Source organism: Bufo bufo, chromosome 3, assembly GCF_905171765.1.
Source record: "Bufo bufo chromosome 3, aBufBuf1.1, whole genome shotgun sequence".
NCBI classification, from domain to species: Eukaryota; Metazoa; Chordata; class Amphibia; order Anura; family Bufonidae; genus Bufo; species Bufo bufo.
Genome location: NC_053391.1, coordinates 542600103 through 542621535, shown reverse-complemented (window position 1 = coordinate 542621535; position 21433 = coordinate 542600103). Strand labels below are relative to the sequence as shown.

General features: G+C 43.5%; 1 protein-coding gene across 1 annotated transcript in view; it reads right to left on the bottom strand.

Annotated features, from left to right (window-relative positions):
* Window positions 1-17256, bottom strand: part of CNMD (chondromodulin) — a 94311-nt gene extending 77055 nt beyond the window's left edge. Inside the window, exons 1-2 of the mRNA XM_040425387.1 lie at window positions 17132-17256; window positions 13653-13793 (exon numbers count right to left, since the gene is read on the bottom strand). Coding sequence (XP_040281321.1) covers window positions 13653-13793; window positions 17132-17203 — 213 coding nt within the window. The 5' untranslated portion in view covers window positions 17204-17256. The remainder of the gene's footprint in view (window positions 1-13652; window positions 13794-17131) is intronic.
* Between the last annotated feature and the right edge of the window lie 4177 nt (window positions 17257-21433).

Sequence of the window (21433 nt, the reverse complement as noted above, 5' to 3'; positions counted from 1 at the left end):
TGGAGGTGGCAGGATTGAAGTCGTCTGTCCTCCAACAACAGCAGCAAATGCAGCTGACCGCACCCCCAGCGGTTGCTATGGGTAACCAGGTAGTTACAGAACCCAAGGTTGTTCTTCCTGACAGATTTTCTGGGGGAAGGGACAAATTTGCGACGTTCCGTGAGGCCTGCAAATTATACTTTAAGTTGCGCCCTTACTCCTCAGGTAATGAAGAACAGCGGGTAGGGATTGTCATTTCCCTGCTTCAGGGGGACCCACAATCCTGGGCGTTCTCGTTACCCCCTGGTTCCCAGGCTCTCCGGTCAGTGGAGGGATTTTTTGGGGCTTTGGGTCTCATATATGATGACCCTGACCGAGTCGCCCTGGCTGAGTCGAAGTTACGGAGACTCCTACAGGGAGATCGGTCAGCAGAGGAATATTGCTCAGAGTTCCGTAGGTGGGCTACGGATACTCAGTGGAACGACCCGGCTCTCAGGAGTCAGTTCTGCTCTGGGTTATCTGAAAGGGTTAAGGATGCACTGGCGCTGTATGAGACCCCCCTTTCCCTTGATGCTGTTATGTCCCTCTCTATCAGAATAGATAGGCGTCTTAGGGAGAGATCGAAAATTCCTGAGCAATTGGTTACCTCTCCCAAACAACAATTAGTCTGTACTGACTTAGATGAGCCTATGCAGCTAGGCGGAACTTCTCGTCAGGTCTGTCCTCCTGAGGTTCGCCGCAGGGGGGGGGGGGGGGGGCTTGTTTTTTCTGTGGGGGGAAGGGTCCGTATACGTTTCCTCCATACGAACATCTCAATTTGTGTTACCAGCGGTTATTGTTTTTGGTGTTAAGACGGAGTCTATTTCTTTTTTTCTAGACAGTGGAGCAGGGGTAAATTTGATAGATGCCCATTTTGCCCGCACTATGGGTTTGTCTCTCTGCACGCTGCAGAGACCTATTCCCGTATTCGCTATAGATTCGGCTCCTCTGTCTCAGAGAAACCTCACCCACATTGTTCATAATTTACACCTTCGGGTAGGGGACCACCATAATGAGTGTCTTTCATGTTACGTTCTGGAGGGCCTTCCCTCTCCTGTGGTATTGGGTCTCCCCTGGTTGGTAGCGCACAATCCAGTGGTGGATTGGCAGGCCATGGAGATATTGGAGTGGAGTGAGCATTGCAGAGAGAATTGCTTAAATAACAATTGCTTAATCGCCTCCATAGCTTCCCTACCTACATTTATTTCGGACTTTGAGGACGTTTTTTCTGAAAAGGGTTGTCAGAAGCTACCACCTCATCGTCCTTATGATTGCCCGGTTAACCTGATTCCCGGTGCAAAATTACCCAAGTCCAGGTTGTATAATCTTTCGGGTCCCGAGAGACAAGCCATGAAAGATTATATCTCCGAGAGTCTGGCTAAGGGACACATCAGACCCTCTTCTTCACCCGTGGCTGCAGGGTTTTTCTTTGTTAAAAAGAAAGATGGGGGCCTGCGTCCTTGCCTAGATTTCCGTGAGCTAAACCAGATAACCATCCGAGACCCATACCCTCTTCCTCTCATTCCTGACCTTTTTAATCAGATTGCGGGTGCTAGGTGGTTCTCCAAACTTGATCTTAGGGGGGCCTACAATCTGATTCGTATCAGGGAAGGGGATGAGTGGAAGACAGCTTTTAACACCCCTGAGGGGCATTATGAAAATCTAGTTATGCCTTTCGGTCTGACCAATGCCCCCGCTGTCTTCCAACATTTCGTTAATGATATTTTTAGTCATCTCATCGGCAGGTTTGTAGTCATATACCTAGATGATATCTTAATTTATTCGGCTGATCTGAAAACACATGAGGTGCATGTTAGGCAAGTACTGCAGGTCCTACGGACGAATAAATTATATGCGAAAATTGAAAAATGTGTCTTCGCCGTTCAGGAAATACAGTTCCTGGGATATCTATTATCTGCTTCAGGTTTCCGTATGGATCCTGGGAAGGTCCAGGCAATTTTAGATTGGGATCTTCCTGAGAACCTTAAAGCCCTACAACGGTTTTTGGGTTTCGCAAATTTCTATAGAAAGTTCATTAAAAATTATTCAGTGATCGTTAAACCCCTTACCGACATGACTAGGAAGGGCACTGATTTTTCCAAATGGTCTGACGCCGCTAAAAATGCATTTTCCTCTCTAAAAGAGAGGTTTACCTCGGCACCTGTTCTAATTCAACCTGATGTCTCCCAGCCTTTTATTGTTGAGGTAGATGCGTCAGAGGTGGGAGTGGGGGCTGTATTGTCTCAGGGTCCGTCTCCTGGCAAATGGCGCCCTTGCGCTTTCTTTTCCAAAAAATTATCTTCTGCAGAGAAGAACTATGATGTTGGAAATAGGGAACTGTTGGCGATTAAACTGGCGCTTGAAGAGTGGCGTCACTTCTTAGAGGGAGTAATCCACCCCGTCACAGTGATTACGGATCACAAAAACCTTCTGTACCTAGAATCGGCTAAGCGTCTCACCCCTAGACAAGCTAGGTGGTCGCTATTCTTTACCAGATTTAACTTTGTAATCACCTATCGTCCTGGGGCAAAAAATACCAAGGCAGACGCGTTATCTCGTAGTTTCCCTGGAGGGGGTAATGTTAGTGATCCGGTACCTATTTTTCAAAGAGGAGTGGTTGTCTCTGCTGTACACTCTGTTCTAGAGGGAAAGGTGTTAGAGGCCCAGGGGGACGCCCCGGCCTCTTGCCCCTCAGAGAAATTGTTTGTACCGTTAAATCTGCGTCTTGAATTATTAAAAGAACATCATAATTCGGCACTTGCTGGGCACCCGGGTAGTAAAGCAACCTTGGAGCTATTATCTCGTCGTTTTTGGTGGCCAAGGTTGCGTCAGGATGTAATGGATTTCGTGTCTACTTGCTCTACTTGTGCACGCGCGAAAGTCTCTCATACACGTCCAGCAGGGTCTTTATTGCCACTTTTTATCCCCAATAGGCCATGGACACATCTGTCAATGGATTTCATCACTGACTTACCGTTGTCTGCGGGTAAAACAGTTATTTTGGTAGTAGTAGACAGGTTTAGCAAAATGGTACACTTTATTGCGCTACCCGCACTTCCTAATGCTAAAACTCTTGCTCAGGTGTTTATCAGTGAAATCGTGAAGCTTCACGGGGTCCCTTCCGATGTGGTTTCAGATCGGGGAACCCAGTTTATTTCTAAGTTTTGGAAAGCTTTTTGTTCCCGTTTGGGGGTACACTTGTCCTTTTCCTCAGCTTTCCATCCTCAGTCGAATGGACAGACTGAGCGTACCAACCAAAACCTAGAAACATATTTAAGGTGTTTTGTGTCTGAAAACCAAGAGTTGTGGTCATCATATTTACCGTTAGCTGAGTTTGCCATAAATAATCATTATCAGGAGTCCACTGGCAAGTCACCATTCCTTGGTGCATACGGTTTTCATCCCCAATTTTGTACTTTCAAAGAGGGGGGGTCTTCTGGGGTTCCCGAAGAGGAAAGGTTTTCTTCATCTATTTCATCGGTATGGCAGAAGGTGCAAGTTAACTTGAAAAAGATGAGTGGTAAATATAAATGCATGGCCGATAAGAAACGGTCGCCAGGTCCGGACCTAGGAGTGAATGACTATGTGTGGTTGTCTACTAGGAATATTAAGTTGAAGGTTCCCTCTTGGAAACTGGGCCCTAGGTTCATTGGTCCTTATAAAATAGTAGCCGTTATTAACCCTGTGACTATTCGCCTGGAGCTACCTCAGACTTTTAAGATCCATAACGTCTTCCATAAATCGTTACTCAAGAAGTATGTTCCACCTCTAGAACCATCACCACTGCCACCTCCTCCTGTTATTGTGGATGGTAATCTGGAGTTTCAAATAGCCAGAATTGTTGATTCTCGTCGGGTCCGCCGCTCTCTTCAGTATCTAGTGCATTGGAGGGGTTACGGTCCCGAGGAAAGAATGTGGGTTCCAGCGTCAGAGGTAAACGCCAACAGGTTAATTCAGGCTTTCCATACCTCTCATCCGGAGAGACCTGGTCCTGAGTGTCCGGAGGCCCCTCGTGAAAGGGGGGGTACTGTCACGAGGGTATCAAGAGCCACGTCTGACTCCGTTATACCCGGGGTCAGGAGGTCGCAGCGGGTGGCTGCACGCTCTATATCTAAAGATCACGTTGTTTCTTAGTGATTGTTTTCTGTGTTTGCCTTGCTATCCTTTTTGTCTTAATCAGGGATCCGTAGCTTCCCCTCCTCAGCTGTTTCTTGTCTGCCACTCCCAACCTCCTTATATTCTCCCCTCACACTTCTCTAGTTGCCAGTTATAGAGCTTCCTGCCTGGACATCTATACTGACCCACTGGAGTTGTGAATCCTGGTTGTCGTTCCAGAGTGCTACCCTCCGGATCCCTGTTGGGCTTCTTGTTGTCTCCTGTTGTCGCCCACCTGGGATTATATGTTGAGTTTGTATTGTCTGTCCTTCCCTTGGTGTTTTCCTTTAGAGCTAGTGGTGCGGACTAGTGTTCCCACCGCCCTGTTCACTATCTAGGGCTCAGCTTAGGGAAAGCCAGGGCTTTAGGCACGTGATCGGCGTATGGGTGAGGAACCCGTCTAGGGACGTCAGGGCAGCCAGGTGCCAGCCGCTAGGTGAGTCAGGGGTCACCACCTTCCCTCTCACTTGGGCAGGGCCTTCCTTGTTCCCTCCCTCTGCGTCACGTATGTGATAGTCACGCCGACCGTGATAGTGGCGGTCTTATCTTCACATTTTGTTCCGGAGACGCCGACTTGGAACACGGAGTGCTGACTGTTTTCTTTCGGACTATTACAACATCAGGCGGGAAAGAGTTCATAGTTTAACCTGTAGGCACCCTGTATTGTTTATTTCTGGTCATGTTCTTGGATATATATATATACAGGGAGTGCAGAATTATTAGGCAAGTTGTATTTTTGAGGATTAATTTTATTATTGAACAACAACCATGTTCTCAATGAACCCAAAAAACTCATTAATATCAAAGCTGAATATTTTTGGAAGTAGTTTTTAGTTTGTTTTTAGTTTTAGCTATTTTAGGGGGATATCTGTGTGTGCAGGTGACTATTACTGTGCATAATTATTAGGTAACTTAACAAAAAACAAATATATACCCATTTAAATTATTTATTTTTACCAGTGAAACCAATATAACATCTCAACATTCACAAATATACATTTCTGACATTCAAAAACAAAACAAAAACAAATCAGTGACCAATATAGCCACCTTTCTTTGCAAGGACACTCAAAAGCCTGCCATCCATGGATTCTGTCAGTGTTTTGATCTGTTCACCATCAACATTGCGTGCAGCAGCAACCACAGCCTCCCAGACACTGTTCAGAGAGGTGTACTGTTTTCCCTCCTTGTAAATCTCACATTTGATGATGGACCACAGGTTCTCAATGGGGTTCAGATCAGGTGAACAAGGAGGCCATGTCATTAGATTTTCTTCTTTTATACCCTTTCTTGCCAGCCACGCTGTGGAGTACTTGGACGCGTGTGATGGAGCATTGTCCTGCATGAAAATCATGTTTTTCTTGAAGGATGCAGACTTCTTCCTGTACCACTGCTTGAAGAAGGTGTCTTCCAGAAACTGGCAGTAGGACTGGGAGTTGAGCTTGACTCCATCCTCAACCCGAAAAGGCCCCACAAGCTCATCTTTGATGATACCAGCCCAAACCAGTACTCCACCTCCACCTTGCTGGCGTCTGAGTCGGACTGGAGCTCTCTGCCCTTTACCAATCCAGCCACGGGCCCATCCATCTGGCCCATCAAGACTCACTCTCATTTCATCAGTCCATAAAACCTTAGAAAATACAGTCTTGAGATATTTCTTGGCCCAGTCTTGACGTTTCAGCTTGTGTGTCTTGTTCAGTGGTGGTCGTCTTTCAGCCTTTCTTACCTTGGCCATGTCTCTGAGTATTGCACACCTTGTGCTTTTGGGCACTCCAGTGATGTTGCAGCTCTGAAATATGGCCAAACTGGTGGCAAGTGGCATCTTGGCAGCTGCACGCTTGACTTTTCTCAGTTCATGGGCAGTTATTTTGCGCCTTGGTTTTTCCACACGTTTCTTGCGACCCTGTTGACTATTTTGAATGAAACGCTTGATTGTTCGATGATCACGCTTCAGAAGCTTTGCAATTTTAAGAGTGCTGCATCCCTCTGCAAGATATCCTACTATTTTTGACTTTTCTGAGCCTGTCAAGTCCTTCTTTTGACCCATTTTGCCAAAGGAAAGGAAGTTGCCTAATAATTATGCACACCTAATATAGGGTGTTGATGTCATTAGACCACACCCCTTCTCATTACAGAGATGCACATCACCTAATATGCTTAATTGGTAGTAGGCTTTCGAGCCTATACAGCTTGGAGTAAGACAACATGCATAAAGAGGATGATGTGGTCAAAATACTCATTTGCCTAATAATTCTGCACGCAGTGTATATTTGATTCCTCATTATTTTCTGTTTAGTAGAATACAGAAATGGGAAAAATGTATTGTGAGCCTGGGTAATATTTGGAGTCTTCGTTGGTGTACATTGAGCCTTATTTATCAAATTGGCACATCTTTAAACCCAACACTTGCCTACAAATGCTACTCAGGTATACTCATTTTAATATGTTGACTCGAGTTATCGATTTATTATTGTTATTACAAAAGGTTGTGTTCGTATATTTGTAATTACACAGCTTATGATTTTCTTTCTCTTCATTTACAAGAAAGTACCGTCTGCTGATTTTATATAAGCACAGAGTGTGCCCAGCCCTTTTTTCACACTACATTAGACCCTACATGAAAATATTTAACCAGAAGTCAAGAAGAATATATGTAATAAACACCCCTGCCAAACCCATAAACTGGGGGAGTACTGGTGTTGATTGCTCCCTTACAGACAAATAACCACTCCCTGCTACACTAACCCACAATGCAGACACAGCCAAGGCCTTTATGGTCCATGCTGTCCATGTGCCACATACAGAACACAGGTTAGCAAGATGACATTGATGTTTCTCTGTCAGAATTTATGCCTAGCCAATGTGCGTAAGTGTGAAATTGTGTATAGCATCCTATGGAATATTTGGACAGTGTATGGCTCTATTTGGGCACTATAAGGAAGTCTTTTTCTAGAGAAACCCTTGGAACAATGCATGCATTACTTAGCTGGGAACTACAAACAGCATTTATAAGGGAAATGTAAGTTACAGCTTGGATGCTTTATAGCACTGTATGCACTATTAATCTAATGTTACAATGTCTATGCATCACTAGAATTTGTACTATTGCCATCACTATGGGGGAATGTATCAATATTGTACAACACTTTTCTGGTGTACAAAAGTCACACATTTTGGTGCAAGGGCTATTTTGTGCCACAAATTGGAACGTTTTCCCTTTATCACGTCCCTTGCTACTTTTACAAAAAGCGAGAAGGGCATGGGTGGGAGGAGGCATGCTGAGGGAGGGACATCTGTTGACCCAACTCATTTAACAAATGTGCAGCAGAAAAACGGCGCACATTCAGTGGCGTTGTGAGGGTCACACCGGGTGACACCAGTGATGGGGTGACACCAGTCTGATGGCGGCAGTGGCAGGGCACAGGGAGATGAGCGCTTCCATTGTGGAAGCGCTCATCTCCATAGTCATCTGTATCGCCGTCCTCAGGACAGCAATACAGATGGATGCTGCAGCGGGGCAGGGGAGGGAGAGGCGTGTCCCTTCCCTGTTCCCATGCTAGGCACTAGGCCGGCAGCCTATCAGAGGCCAGTGCAGGAGGCTCGATTACATCTTCGCGCCGCTTGAGCCGTACAGCGCGGGACACAGGCTGGAAGAGGCCTGCATCGCATCGCTGACATGGAGGTAAGTATAACTGTTTTTCTTTTTTTATATACAATACTAGTTACTGGCACATGATGGGGGGGCTCTTGTTACTGGCACATGATGGGGGGCTGGCACATGATGGGGGGGCTCTTGTTACTGGCACATGATGGGGGGGCTCTTGTTACTGGCACATGATGGGGGGGCTCTTGTTACTGGCACATGATGGGGGGGCTCTTGTTACTGGCACATGATGGGGGGCTCTTGTTACTGGCACATGATGGGGGACCCGTGTTACTGGCACATGATGGGGGGGCTCTTGTTACTGGCACATGATGGGGGGACTCTTGTTACTGGCACATGATGGGGGGCTCTTGTTACTGGCACATGATTGGGGGGCTGAGGCTCTTGTTACTGGCACATGATGGGGGGGTACTCTTATTACTGCCACATGATGGGGGGTGCTCTTGTTACTGGCACATGATGGGGGGCGCTCTTGATACTGGCACATGATTGGGGGGGCTCTTGTTACTGGCACATGATGAGGGGCTGAGGCTCTTATTACTGGCACATGATGGGGGGTGCTCTTATTAGTAGGGGGGAGAGCACTATGGGGACATTAGCTCAACTGGGGGCATTACAAGGTGGTATTTATTGCACTGTCACATTATAAGGAGAATTATTTCTACTGGGGGGGGCATTATGGTGGGCTTTATTACTCCCCCATGGTATGACCCCCTAGTATCAGCACCAGCCTCTCCCTGCTCTGCTATCCCTCTGCCCCTTCTCCAAATCCTTATTATGAAATCTTTCTCATTAGGATAAAACACAACAGGTCAGAACACGATGACCACACGAAGAAGCGGTCACCAGAAGAAATTGAACAGCATTTGGTGTCTCTGTCAGCCAGCGAAAGCGGAGTGCACCTGACCTAGGTGAGCTGCTGCCAGCAGGGGGGAAAGGGGGTGCTGGGGCTCTAAGCTTTGGGGGGCGAATCTGCTGAGCTAACAGATGCCCCCTGCGTCAGTAGCACCCCCATAGCCCCCATATATGGCTAAAAAATTATTGCTTGGGGGTGCCTTGGGGGGGGGGGGGGGGGGCAGGGGGTGACACCATTTTCTACCTCACCGGGTGACACCAGCCCTAGCAATGCCACTGCGCACATTAGACCAGAAATCTTCTCCAGCACCTTTGCTCATTTACATTATTATCTCTTAATAAGGCCTCATGCACACGGCTGTTTGGGTCCGCATCCGAGCTGCCGTTTTTGTGGCTCGGATGCGGACCCATTCACTTCAATGGGGCCGCAAAAGAAGCGGACAGCACTCCGTCTGCTGTCCGTATCCGTTGATCTGTTCCGTGGCCCCGCAAAAAAAATAGAACATGTCCTATTCTTGTCCGTTTTGCAATTTAGGCAATTCTACAATGGGCCACCAATTGCGAAAGTCACACGGGCGGCTTCCGTTTTTTGTGGATTCCGTGGTTTGCGAACCGCAAAAAACGGAACGGTCGTGTGCATAAGGCCTAATTCTGGTACATTGTATGCCAGGGGTTAATACCAGTCTCAGTACATTCCTCCCTATGGCTAGAACTATCACTGTATCTATGAAATAAAGCTGATATTGGTATTGTAAGTATATGGTATTGGAAGCTTGCACAGGGTATACTAGACTAGTGTTAAGCGAATCGAAGTCCGAAGTGGACTTCGATCCGAATTTCAGGGAAAATTCAATTAGCTGCAAAGATGAATTTCCTTGTGCTTCATGGTAACAAATTGATTTTCCCTGAATGGCGGTAAAAAAAAAAAAAAACATACTTACTTCATCCGTTTGAGCAAGAAGAGCCGGCCACCGCCATCTTGATTGAATGACATCACCACGCCGGCCACCATCACGGGCCATGCGAGATTGCGCTCCGGATCCTCAATCAAGATGGCAGAGGCTGGCTCTTCTTGTTCAAATGGATGAGGTAAGTATAATTTTTTTAAAATTTTTATTTTATTTTATTTTACACTTTAATGTTGATGTCAGATGCCATGATCAGCTATCAACGCGGCATCTGAGGGGTACAATGACAGGGAGTGGCACAAACATAGAGCCAGTTGCGTATCTGACAGGTTCAATTTAGTAGCAATTCCTTTCATCTGCATTTGCTTTCCTTGATGTGATAATGTATCATACAATATTTTCACTACAGAAAATCTCACTGTCCATGATCCCTGCGTGATGTAGACTTTAGGTATCACCTTCTCAGATGTAACCCAAGTAAAATGTAGCAAGTAAATACCAAATGACTGGAGTAAACATGACATGAGTAATCTGAGCTCATTTGGATTCGGTTGGTTGTAAATTATCCCCTAGAAGTGTCCCAATTGTCCTTTATCCGCAGTAAACAGACAGTGATGATTTATGAATGTGAGAGGAACAATGATCCGTTAAATAAAGAAGCTAACATGTAGAATGGATTTTATTAATGGGTTACCCTACCGCTGCAGTGCACTACTAGAGCTCTCTAGATGTAGAATGAAGGACTTTCCCTACAGTTCAGTACAGTTTTCAGTAAATTTAGTTTTGCTGAAGTGTTAATATTAGGACATTGGCTCCATAAGGCCACCTGCACCCGATGCAGTGAACGCACATAAGATCCGCGCAAATTACCAAGCAGATTTTTGTCAGTTTCTGCGCCAAAATCTGCAATTTCTAATTGCGGATTTTGTTGTGGATCAGATGTGCTCTTGCTGCAGATCTCAACCTTCCTTTGAAAAGGGTGAAATCCGCATCAAAAACCACAAACATAAGTAACATCCTGCGGATTTTGCATCGTCTGCAGTGTGTCCGTGCAGGAATCCGCGTGGAAAAAAACGCATGTATTCTGCAACATGTGCAGATGACCTAAGGCTTCCACACTTTCATTTGGCTTGTTGGAAGCACCATGAATTTCACGCAGTGCTTAAAGTATTTTTTTGATTTTTTTTTGTTCGTGCATTTTTGTATAAAGAAGTCGACAGAAAAAGGATGCTGTGTTTTTACAGAAACTTTCAAAAATGCACGACAAAAACACACCACACACAAAAACACACTGGAGGAACTTTACGAAAACTGATGTAAAGGAAAATTGGCTTAGGCTACTTTCACACTTGCGGCAGAGTGATCCGGCAGGCAGTTCCGTCGCAGGAACTGCCTGCTGGATCCGGCAAAACGTATGTCAACTGATGGCATTTGTAGGACTGATCAGGATCTGAAAAATGCCTGATCAGTCAGAAAAATGAATTGAAATGCCGGATCCGTCTTTCCGTGGTCATCCGGAAAAACGGATCCGGCATTTATTATTTTCACCTTTTTTCGGTCTGCGCATGCGCAGACCGGAAGGACGGATCCTATTCAGGCAAGTCTTTTTGGCCGGAGATAAAACCGTAGCATGCTGCAGTTTTATCCTTTTCCTGATCAGTCAAAAAGACTGAACTGAAGACATCCTGAACAGATTTCTCTCCATTCAGAATGCATTAGGATAAAACTGATCAGTTCTTTTCCGGATTTGAGCCCCTAGGACGGAACTCTCTGCCGGAAAAGAAAAACGCTAGTGTGAAAGTATCCTTAGTTGCCCATAGCAAGCAATCAGATTCCACCTTTTATTTTTCAGAGCTCCTTTAGAAAATAAAAGGATCAATCCTTTTGGTTTCTATGGGCAACATAGAAAGTCAGTTTTCTTTTAAACGAGTTTGGATAAATCTACCTTAACTGTGTGTAGTGTGTTTCATAATTCCCAAACAGCTAAAATCTTGCCTCAAAGGTTATTGCTTAAAAAGTGAAAAAAATATAATAAAATTGCCACAAATCCCATTGCATTTTTCATAAAAAAATATACAGTGGGCAGATTTACTATTGTGCACATTCCATACATGACATATATAAAGGGTTTTAGACTATTTTTCTCCCATGCTAAGTGAAGGGGTGTGACTTAGATGAAAGTAGGCAAGGCTTAATGTGGCTTAAAACGGTTTCCGAGGGGATAGGTCATCAGTATCTGATCCCTGGAGGTCCAACACCTGGGACCCCCACTAATCAGCTGTTTGAGAAGGCACCAGCGCTCCTTTGAGCACTGAGGCCTTCTCACAACCAATCACTGTTCCGTACATTGTATAGCGGCTGTACTTGGTACTGCGGTTCAGCCCCATTCAAATGGGCACGGGAATGTGAACGAGGCCTGACTGTGTGAAACTGGCCTCATAGTATAAATGTAGACTAGACAGTCTAAAGGTGCGCTAGATTTATCATCCAGCATTAACCACTGTGATAGATCTGGAATATTGCTAGACTGTCTAGTCGCTGTCTAAATCAGTGTTAGTAAATCTGCCTCTGTATGTGAATACACCCTTAGTAAGGTTTTATACTGTGGAAAAACAACACTGTAGTTTTTGATCCAGTTTTTTGTAGCCAAAGCCAAACATGGATGCAGAAGGAAGGAGAAGAATAAGGCTAGGTACACATTGCCATTTAAATACCCATATTCTGATCCAGGATAGAAACAGAACACCGGAATTACCCAATCTCACCGGCAATTTTGGTATTCTGTTCCTATACTGAATCAGAATATGGGAATTTAAAAGGCAATGTGAACCTAGCCTAGTCTATCCTTTATAGAGTATTTATTATTCCTTTCGCATCCACTTTTGACTTTGACTGAAAAGAACTGCAAGGAAAACTGCCACAAAAACTGTGACTTTTTTCTTAAAATCACTGCGTATAAAACCCAAATGTGTTATTTGCACCTTAGGTACTTGCCAGAGAACACGTGTATTTTAATATCCAAGGCATATATAGCTGAATGAGGTCAATGGCAAATGCTCCATGACATTATCAGATGTGTCAATGTAGTTCTATGCACAAAAGACAAAATGCACATTAGTTTGGCTGGTTTATAAAAACACATCCCGGCTGGTTGAGAAATACTGTACTGCATTTATAGCATGCGGCTGAGTGAGGGAGCGCTGGGGGAGGTAGCTGGCCAATATACAAGAGCTGATTGAGTCCGACATAAAGGGGCTTTTGTCTGCGAGCAGTCACCACTGACCCCGGCTCAGCCTACTAGACCATAAGCAACACAGCAAGAGGAAGCCAACCCTGCACAGATCCTTGAAGGCACGTCAAAAGCTCTCACACTTTATAGGAAACAACACAATCACTTAGTGAAAAAAAAATCTTTTTAAATACTGGATATTTTTTATACGGAGAAAGAATCTTCAGCTTTTTACTTGTGGCGAATTATCCCTCTAAAGCCAATTATTGTGACAAGTCACACTTGTTTCTCCACTAAAGCTATAAGGCTCCATTTTCCTAATTTATGTATTTATGTTGCCACCAATTAAGCCTGCCATCTGTAGTCAGGTTAAATGTTATTATTTTATTTATTTCTACATCTCCAAGAATCCTGAAATTAATAAGAAGTCTAATGGAAAATCTTGCCAGCACGGTTGACATATCCACTTCTGTGCAGCTATGCACATGCATCAGGAGATTAATGCTTGATTAAAATAGCATAATACAAGTCTGCAGGTCAAGTGCCTATTCATTGCCTGCAGAATGTGGCTGGAGCCATGGGGGATCATATTCCCATGTATTGTGGCACTGCTGTGTGTAGCATTCTACATGTTCTCTCCGTCAGTTCAGAGAGAGAGTACTTGTCCCAGTCACTTAGGAAATATGGCTTCTCTTATTTAGGCACCTTGTAAACGTGTGGCTGCTACGTCTGCTGCTGAGGGGCATAATGCAGAGTTTTAGAAAGTGGGATAAATGTTCCACCGCCATTCGGTGCTGTGACATGCAGACATCCCATGACTTACATGTTTATCATTTACTTTCCAGAAATAGAATGCACCGATTGCTCCGAAGAGAAGCAGAAGAGCCCCCGAGATGAGCACCACGGCCCCGATTCGGAGAAGACGACCACTGTTGGATGGCTTCACTGTAATTGCTGTATAAGCCTAGAAGTGGATGAAACACACCAGTGAATAACCATTCAGTACAGCAATAACCATATCTCCAAACCAAAAACTGACCTAAAAGGAAATTTAGACTATTAAGACCACCATGTTCCCTTACAGCAGATATGCAGATATGTCTAGCTCAATCAAACTCTATTATCTATCTATCTATCTATCTATCTATCTATCTATCTATCTATCTATCTATCTATCTATCTATCTATCTATCAATCTCATATATGTCTATCCATACATTATCTATCTATCTATCTATCTATCTATCTATCCGTCTCATATCTGTCTATCCACCCATCTATCTATCTATCTATCTATCTATCTATCTATCTATCTATCTATCTATCTATCTCATATCTATCTATCTATCTATCTATCTATCTATCTATCTTCCTATCTATCTATCTATCTATCTATCTATCTTGTATCCATTTATCTCATATCTATCTATCCATCTATTAATCAAAGAAAAACTAGAGCAGCACTGCTGAAATAAAGTACAGATGGTGTGCCAGTGGCTGCAGAAGTGATCAAACCTCCAGACAAATAGAAGACGAAATTCCATGGCACTCCCTAAAAAAAGGTCTAGTACATGACTGCTGAACTGCGTGGAATTTCTCTATCTATCTATCTATCTATCTATCTATCTATCTATCTATCTATCTATCTATCATCTCCAACAGCTTTCTTGAGCTACTATGCATTTGAATTAAAGAGAATTTTCCAGTTTTCTAATCTCTGTATGTAGAAAAGTTCTGAACTGTTCAGAGTACAGTGAAACCTTTCCTAAAGACCACTCATTTGAGAAGACCACCCTCTAATCTAGATGATATTTCCTGTGACAGATTTTCTGCTCCACCATATATGTTGCATCTTCTCTGAGAATACCATCAGCCTAGAAGATCACTTTTCTGAGAGGTTTCATTGTACTTTGCATTTAAATTCATTCACCATTTCCAAGCTCTCTAATGTCAGTAAACATTTGCTGGATCGCAGCCTGGACATACAACTCCTGTACAGATCTAATACTAGAAGGGAGGTAATACAATTGTATTCGGTCTATATGATACCTCATGCGAGCTGAATAATGCAGCACAAATCTCTCCCCTGTTCAGACAGTTTACCTCAACATGTCAGCATTAGGATAGGATGGCAGATTTCTTGAAGACATTTGTTATTGTCCAATTCATATGAAAGGTGCTTGAAGACGTTTGAATAAAGAATCCCCATAGATGTATATAATAGTATTTTTTCAGTCGTAGAAATTGCTACAAAAAATCTGCTGCATGCAAACATACCCTAATGCCCCATTCACATGGCAGTAATTTGGTCAATATTCTGCATTAGTATTTATAAGCCAAAGTCAGAAGTGGAACCTACAGAGAGAAAGGGATAAGATGTGCACCTCTTCTGTGTCCTGGACCCACTCCTGGTTTTGATGTAGAAATACTAATGCAACATACATGGCAGTATGGCAGTGTTGTGGGCACTGAAAGTAGCTTTAGTGAAACGTCTAGGGTTTATAGAAAGAGAGTTTTCTAGACTGGTTACAATTGTATAAGCTTCACTCAACTCTAGGTATAAGCAAGAATGATCTCATTCAAAGATGGAAAGCTTCATGGTCAACCAATGTAAATGGTATTGCAAGAATTAGGAGACTTCTGTTTCCAGAAATCTCCATAAGTGCACAAAACTTTGGGCTTCAAGAAGGGTCAGTGCTCATGGGCCTCAATGATGACATCTTATGACACGTAGAAGATGAGTTCCTCTTTACATAATGCTATTAGATGTCAGTAAGGTGATCCATCTCTAGATCACTGAATTAGGGGGAACATTATGAAACATTTATTCTGCCCTTTTCCAGATCCTCATCACTATTGCTAGTCATTTTATACTACTTGGCCGTGGAAACGTTGTGGTCACAGTATGCAGTACCACAATGGGTTCCCATAGCAGTGGTTCCAGGCAAATATACTAGATTTACTTCTTTAAGGGTGGTTCTACAATGTAGTTGTTATTAATAATTTTTTGTATAGATAATGACATTGAAAATGGGAAAAAAAAGTCATTTTCTGATGACACATTTCCTTTAAGTGTACTCGTGTGTCTTTTTAAGCCAGAAGTGGATCCAGCAGAAAGCAGAAGTATAAATCTTCTCATTATATTTCTCATGCCTTTTGAATTCACTTCTGGCTTTGGCTAAACAAACTGAATGAAAAACTAAAAAACTACAGCGATTTAAAAAAAAAACAACACACCCTAAAAAACTTTTTTCAGTTTTTCGGAGGAGGGTAGTGGTGTGACTCCTTTCCTGTCCTGTGTATAGATTGCTATTATAATATGCCAGTGCTGTATCAGTCAAGCTTCTTCAAAACGTTATGGATTTCCAATTACATGGACATAATAGTCCTGCAATGACTACTGACCACTGAAAGTTTGTCACATTGAGATACAGCTCCCAACCATGAATATCAACTCTGGACATATTTCTAGTTATAATGATAACAATAATAAAACTAAAGTGTCTATTAATAGGGGGGAGATACTAATATTAATGTCTGCACATGCTGGGGGTTCAGGAAGGGATCTAATTAACCTTTCTCTGGTGGTAAACAGAAATCAAACCTCAATCTTGCAGAAAACACCTAGCAAAATCCTACCTTCCCCATGCAAACATTTTCACAACTGCTCTTTATGCCAGGCATATGGGAATGTGAATTTACGGAGAAATTAATTGCTCTAACCTTTCCAAGTTTACGTCTTTCTTTCTCACAATCCAACTCCCAAATAACCGAGCCAGTATTTCATTTTCTTCACAGTCATTTCTCTGCAGATGCTTACATATTTTACCTGCATTTGAGACCTCTGTGGGTTAGTGCTGAAGCCTGATGTAGGGAAGGCTGTTCTTTTTGTTAAAAGGCTGACAGTGCATGCTGAGACCTATAGTCCCACAGCAACTGGACAGATATAGGGTATCTAAAACTGCTAGAAACCTGACAAAGGTGACAATACAGCCTTTGGGTAAAAGACAATTGCCGCAATTAAAATATGAACATGACAATATTAAATCACTGCATGGCTCTGAATGGTAAAATCAAAAACACCCTGACAACTAAAGCAGGACTGACATTTAACTTTCAGGAAGAAATATCAGCAATATGCCTGTAAGACAGATCCTGCAACGCCTGATGTCCTTTAAATAAACTACTGTCCATCTTCTAGATTAGATTACATTTGATTTTCTCAGTGGAGTTGAAGTAAACTAATAGCCCTCTTCCCCTGTGCCAAAAGTTTGGATAGGTTCTGCATAGGGTACTACTCACTGGAGGAAGGCACTGCTCCACATCCTCAGGTCCTGCTAGGGCTATAGGAACTTTCTCCGAAGTGTCTGCCATTGTGTACTGCTGGTCCCAATCTGAGTCCCCAACTCAACTATACGACTTGTGCAGGACAGGAGAAAATCATGTGACCATTGCATGTCAGTCAAAAGTGTAAGGAGCACCTGCCCACCTACCACTAGCCAACAGCATCTCCTCCCCCTTGTGCAGCACCCTGTGCACAACCTCCCCAGCACCACCCTCGCTTTGTGGTCTTCCCTCACTTCTAGAATGCAGAGGAGACTCATACAGGACACATTCTTCATTTTAGTCCCCTAGAAGGTTTCCTCCCACATTTTTCTGAGGGTCAGATGTTGTCAAGTACACACAGAGCAAGGTTTTGCTGTAGTCTAGACAGCAGAACCATTCATTCACTGGTTCCTTCCTTTTAGCAAACATAGCTTACAGTGAAAGACCACTGTTAGGGAGGAGGTCTTAGGGGGGAATAGATAGCATTTTCTTATACAAGCTAGAAGCACTAGAAAGCCTACAGGTACCACATGAGTCTATGTGGCTCATAAAAAATACTGCAATTTAAAAATAAATCATGGCACATTCAATCAGATGCTGTATTATGGCACCATGCACATGGTCTACTAATGCCTGTGTAGAGTGGAGACATGAGGCATGTTTCCAATGCAAGCTCTATACACATGTAAGATGTGGGAAGATCCCAGGGACAGACTGGGAGTTTAAAGTGGACCTGGAAAAAACTAAAAGTGGCCTCATATTGTAGGCAGGTCCAAACTGACAGAAGGCAGGGCCAACAAAGCTAGGTTGGGGCAAAACCAATACACGTAAGTGGGCCAACACACATAGGTAGGGTCAGCAATACCACAGTACCACACAAAATACCTCCCCAGCAGAACCAAATACCATTGTACAACACAATATACCACCTCAGCAGATCCAAATACCACAGTGCAGCAGAAAATACTGCCACAGCAACACAAAATACCTCCCCAGAAGCTGCTCTCAGTGGTGGCCAGCACCAGCTGCTACATTCTATCCACCTCCTCCAGTCACCTCTAATTATGATACAGAGGAGGAGACTGAGGAGAGGAGATGCAGGCCACAGCAATGAGCCAGCACTGACTTCACCATACTACCTGGCAGGGGTGTACTGGGAACTTAAAGTGGCCCTGGATTTTTTTTTAAAGTTGCCCCATGTTGTAGGTGTTCCTAAATTGACAGAATGCAGGACTAACACAGGTAGGCTGGGCTAGCAGTACCATATTTTGCGGTACAAAATATCTCCCCAGCAGAACCAAATAGCTTAGTCCAACACAATAAACTGTCTCAGCAGCATAAAAAACAACAGTGCAGCTTAAAATAATTCCCATAGTAGCACAAAATACCTCCACAGAGGCTGCCCCTCTGTCGTGGCCAGCTCCATCTGTCAAGTTCTGTCCTCCTACTCCAGTTAGGTTGGCTATACAGTTGAATTCAGGAATTAGGAGGGCCCCTATGGTCGCCAGCCAGGTACATAACTACTTGACACCCCCAACATTAATTAACTCTGGAAGCGACAGATAAATTACATTGCTGGTGGCTTTGAGGATGGCTTAGGTGGCCCCCTGGGCTTCGGCCCATCAGGAAATTTCCCTGTAGATTCTATAACCAATCTGCTCCTGCTACCTGGTTTACCAAACATGGAATGCAGCACCACATGGCTATTATATCCAGTAATATCACCTTGGATGTAGATGTTGTCTTTTCTCATCTTCTCCATTAGGGCCAGACCGCCATGCCGACTTCTTTCAGCCACATCTCGCCTGCTGGGAGCCAGGGTTGCCAACAAGAATTTTTCTTTTTTTCAGGATAACTAATCCCCAAATCACAGACAGCCAACATTTTTTACAGACAAATTGGAAAACCATAATGAACGATAACATTAATAAGTAATACATATCTATACCTCAATATACTCATAAGACCTCATTACCTCCATTTGCTCTGAACTGTAAAATTATAGTAACCACCAAAATAATCTAGTCAAGGACCTCCAGCCTGCAAAACAAATTTTTTTTTCACAGACACAGGAAAAAAGTCACCCATTTTTCTGAACTGTCCAGAAATTTCTGGACGGTTGTCAACTCTGCTGGGAGCATCAGATCGTTATGTAACTGGCCGACATCCATGAGAAGGGCTCAGGTGACTCCATGGGAAATTTCCTGGTAGGTTCCATGGCCAGTCTGCTCCTGGAAGAGCCCCCTTTTGAAATGTTTGAATTGTGTTGAGAAGTGGGAAATGTATGTAGTTGGATATATTGTGCTTTCTTTGTGTGATACTGATTTTTTTTTTTTTATTCCTGGCAGATTTTTGTCCATTTATTTCTATTTTGGGCCTTTTTAATTTTGTACAAGAGACTGGCCCTTCTATAGCTACTTGGGTGTGGGTCTTCTAGAAATTGACAGAAATCAATAGATTGACAATTCAGTGGCTTCTGTTAAAGTGAACCTGTTGCCATGAAAATACAGTGTAGTCTGCAGGAAGCAGGTTATAGAGTAAGCGTAGCTGAGCAGATTAATATATAGTTTTGTAAGACAATATTCTGTGTAATCTGTATTTTATTCATTTAAAGCTCTGCTCTTTCTATGCTTAGGAGTCCAGTGGTTGGTCCTACTTAATGATTGACAGTTATGTACGGTCATAGAAGGAAAGCTGTCATACACTGATAGGACCCCCACTGGGCTCCTAGCCTCTGTATTTAAACGATTAAATTACGAGTTATACTGATTTTCTTTCTCACAAAACTCCAGTATTTTTCGCTTTATAAGACGCACGTGATTATAAGATTCACCTAGGTTTTAGCCGAGGAAAATTATATTTTTCATCAGACCTCAGATCAGACCCCAAATCTTCATCAGACCTCAGATCAGACCCCCAGTCTTCATCAGACAACAGATCAGACCCCATATCCGATTTCAGATCATACCCTCATATCAGACCTCAGATCAGATCCCCATATCAGGCCTCATATCAGACTACCATATAAGACATCAGATCAGGCCCCATATTAGACCTCAGATCAGGCCCCCATATCAGACCTCAGATCAGGCCCCCATATCAGACCTCAGATCAGGCCCCCATATCAGACCTCAGATCAGGCCCCCATATCAGACCTCAGATCAGGCCCCCATATCAGACCTCAGATCAGGCCCCCATATCAGACCTCAGATCAGGCCCCCATATCAGCCCTCAGATCAGGCCCCCATATCAGCCCTCAGATCAGACTCCCATATCAGACGTCACATCAGAACCCTCATATGTGACCTCAGATCAAACCCCCATATCAGACCTCAGATTGGATCCCCATATCAGACCTCAGATTGGACTCCCATATCAGACCTCAGATCAGACCCCCATAAATATTTAAGAAAATAAACTTACCTCTCTGGACTTCATTGCAACTCCGCACATCCAGCTGCTCTTCCTGCTCTCCCCACTACTTGTTCTTCTCTGGGCCCGCTCTGCAATGTGACCTGACTACAAAATGCACCAAGGCATAGCGTGTGCACTACATCTTGATGCGATACGCAATCAGGACCTGTAGTGCAGAAGCTTGGAGAAGAACAGGGTGCAGTGAGCATAGCCAGTGCTAGTAGCGCTACATTCACTGCTCCCCGCGCTTTCTGCATGCGAGTGAGCACTTCAATAAACTCTCACTAGTATTCTCATTATAAGATACACTGCCATTTTCCCCCCACTTTTAGGGGGAACAAATATGTGTCTTATAAAGCAAAAAATACAGTATATATTGATCTATTCAGCTCCTCCTGCTCTATAACATTCACTGCTTTTCCAAACTTTGACAGAGTTGCTTTAATAGCTTCTTTTTCTCCAGATCACAATATATAGAGTTTGTTATTTACAGACAGCCTCTCAATGGCGGTCCTCTCTAAATATGAATATACTAGTATATTATGGCAGCCCATAAGGAACTATAGCCTTATCTCCAGCCTGTAAATCTAGGCAGGATTTCATACCGTTTGTATGCAGTGAGTATAAGCTTTTGAAGGGCAGGTTTACTTTGGAGTTACTTTTCAGAATGTATTACAGAATTGGTTGAATAGTTTTCATGCTACCCATCTGAGTTCTAAATAAAACTACAGAATACAGCATGCTGGCAAAATATAAATTCCCCCGACAGCTCTGCATGCTATTGCTGGGGCGCTCCGGTAGCTGAAGCGACAAAGTAGTTCCCTTATATATTCTGAATTGTGAATTACAAGTAAACTTGCACTT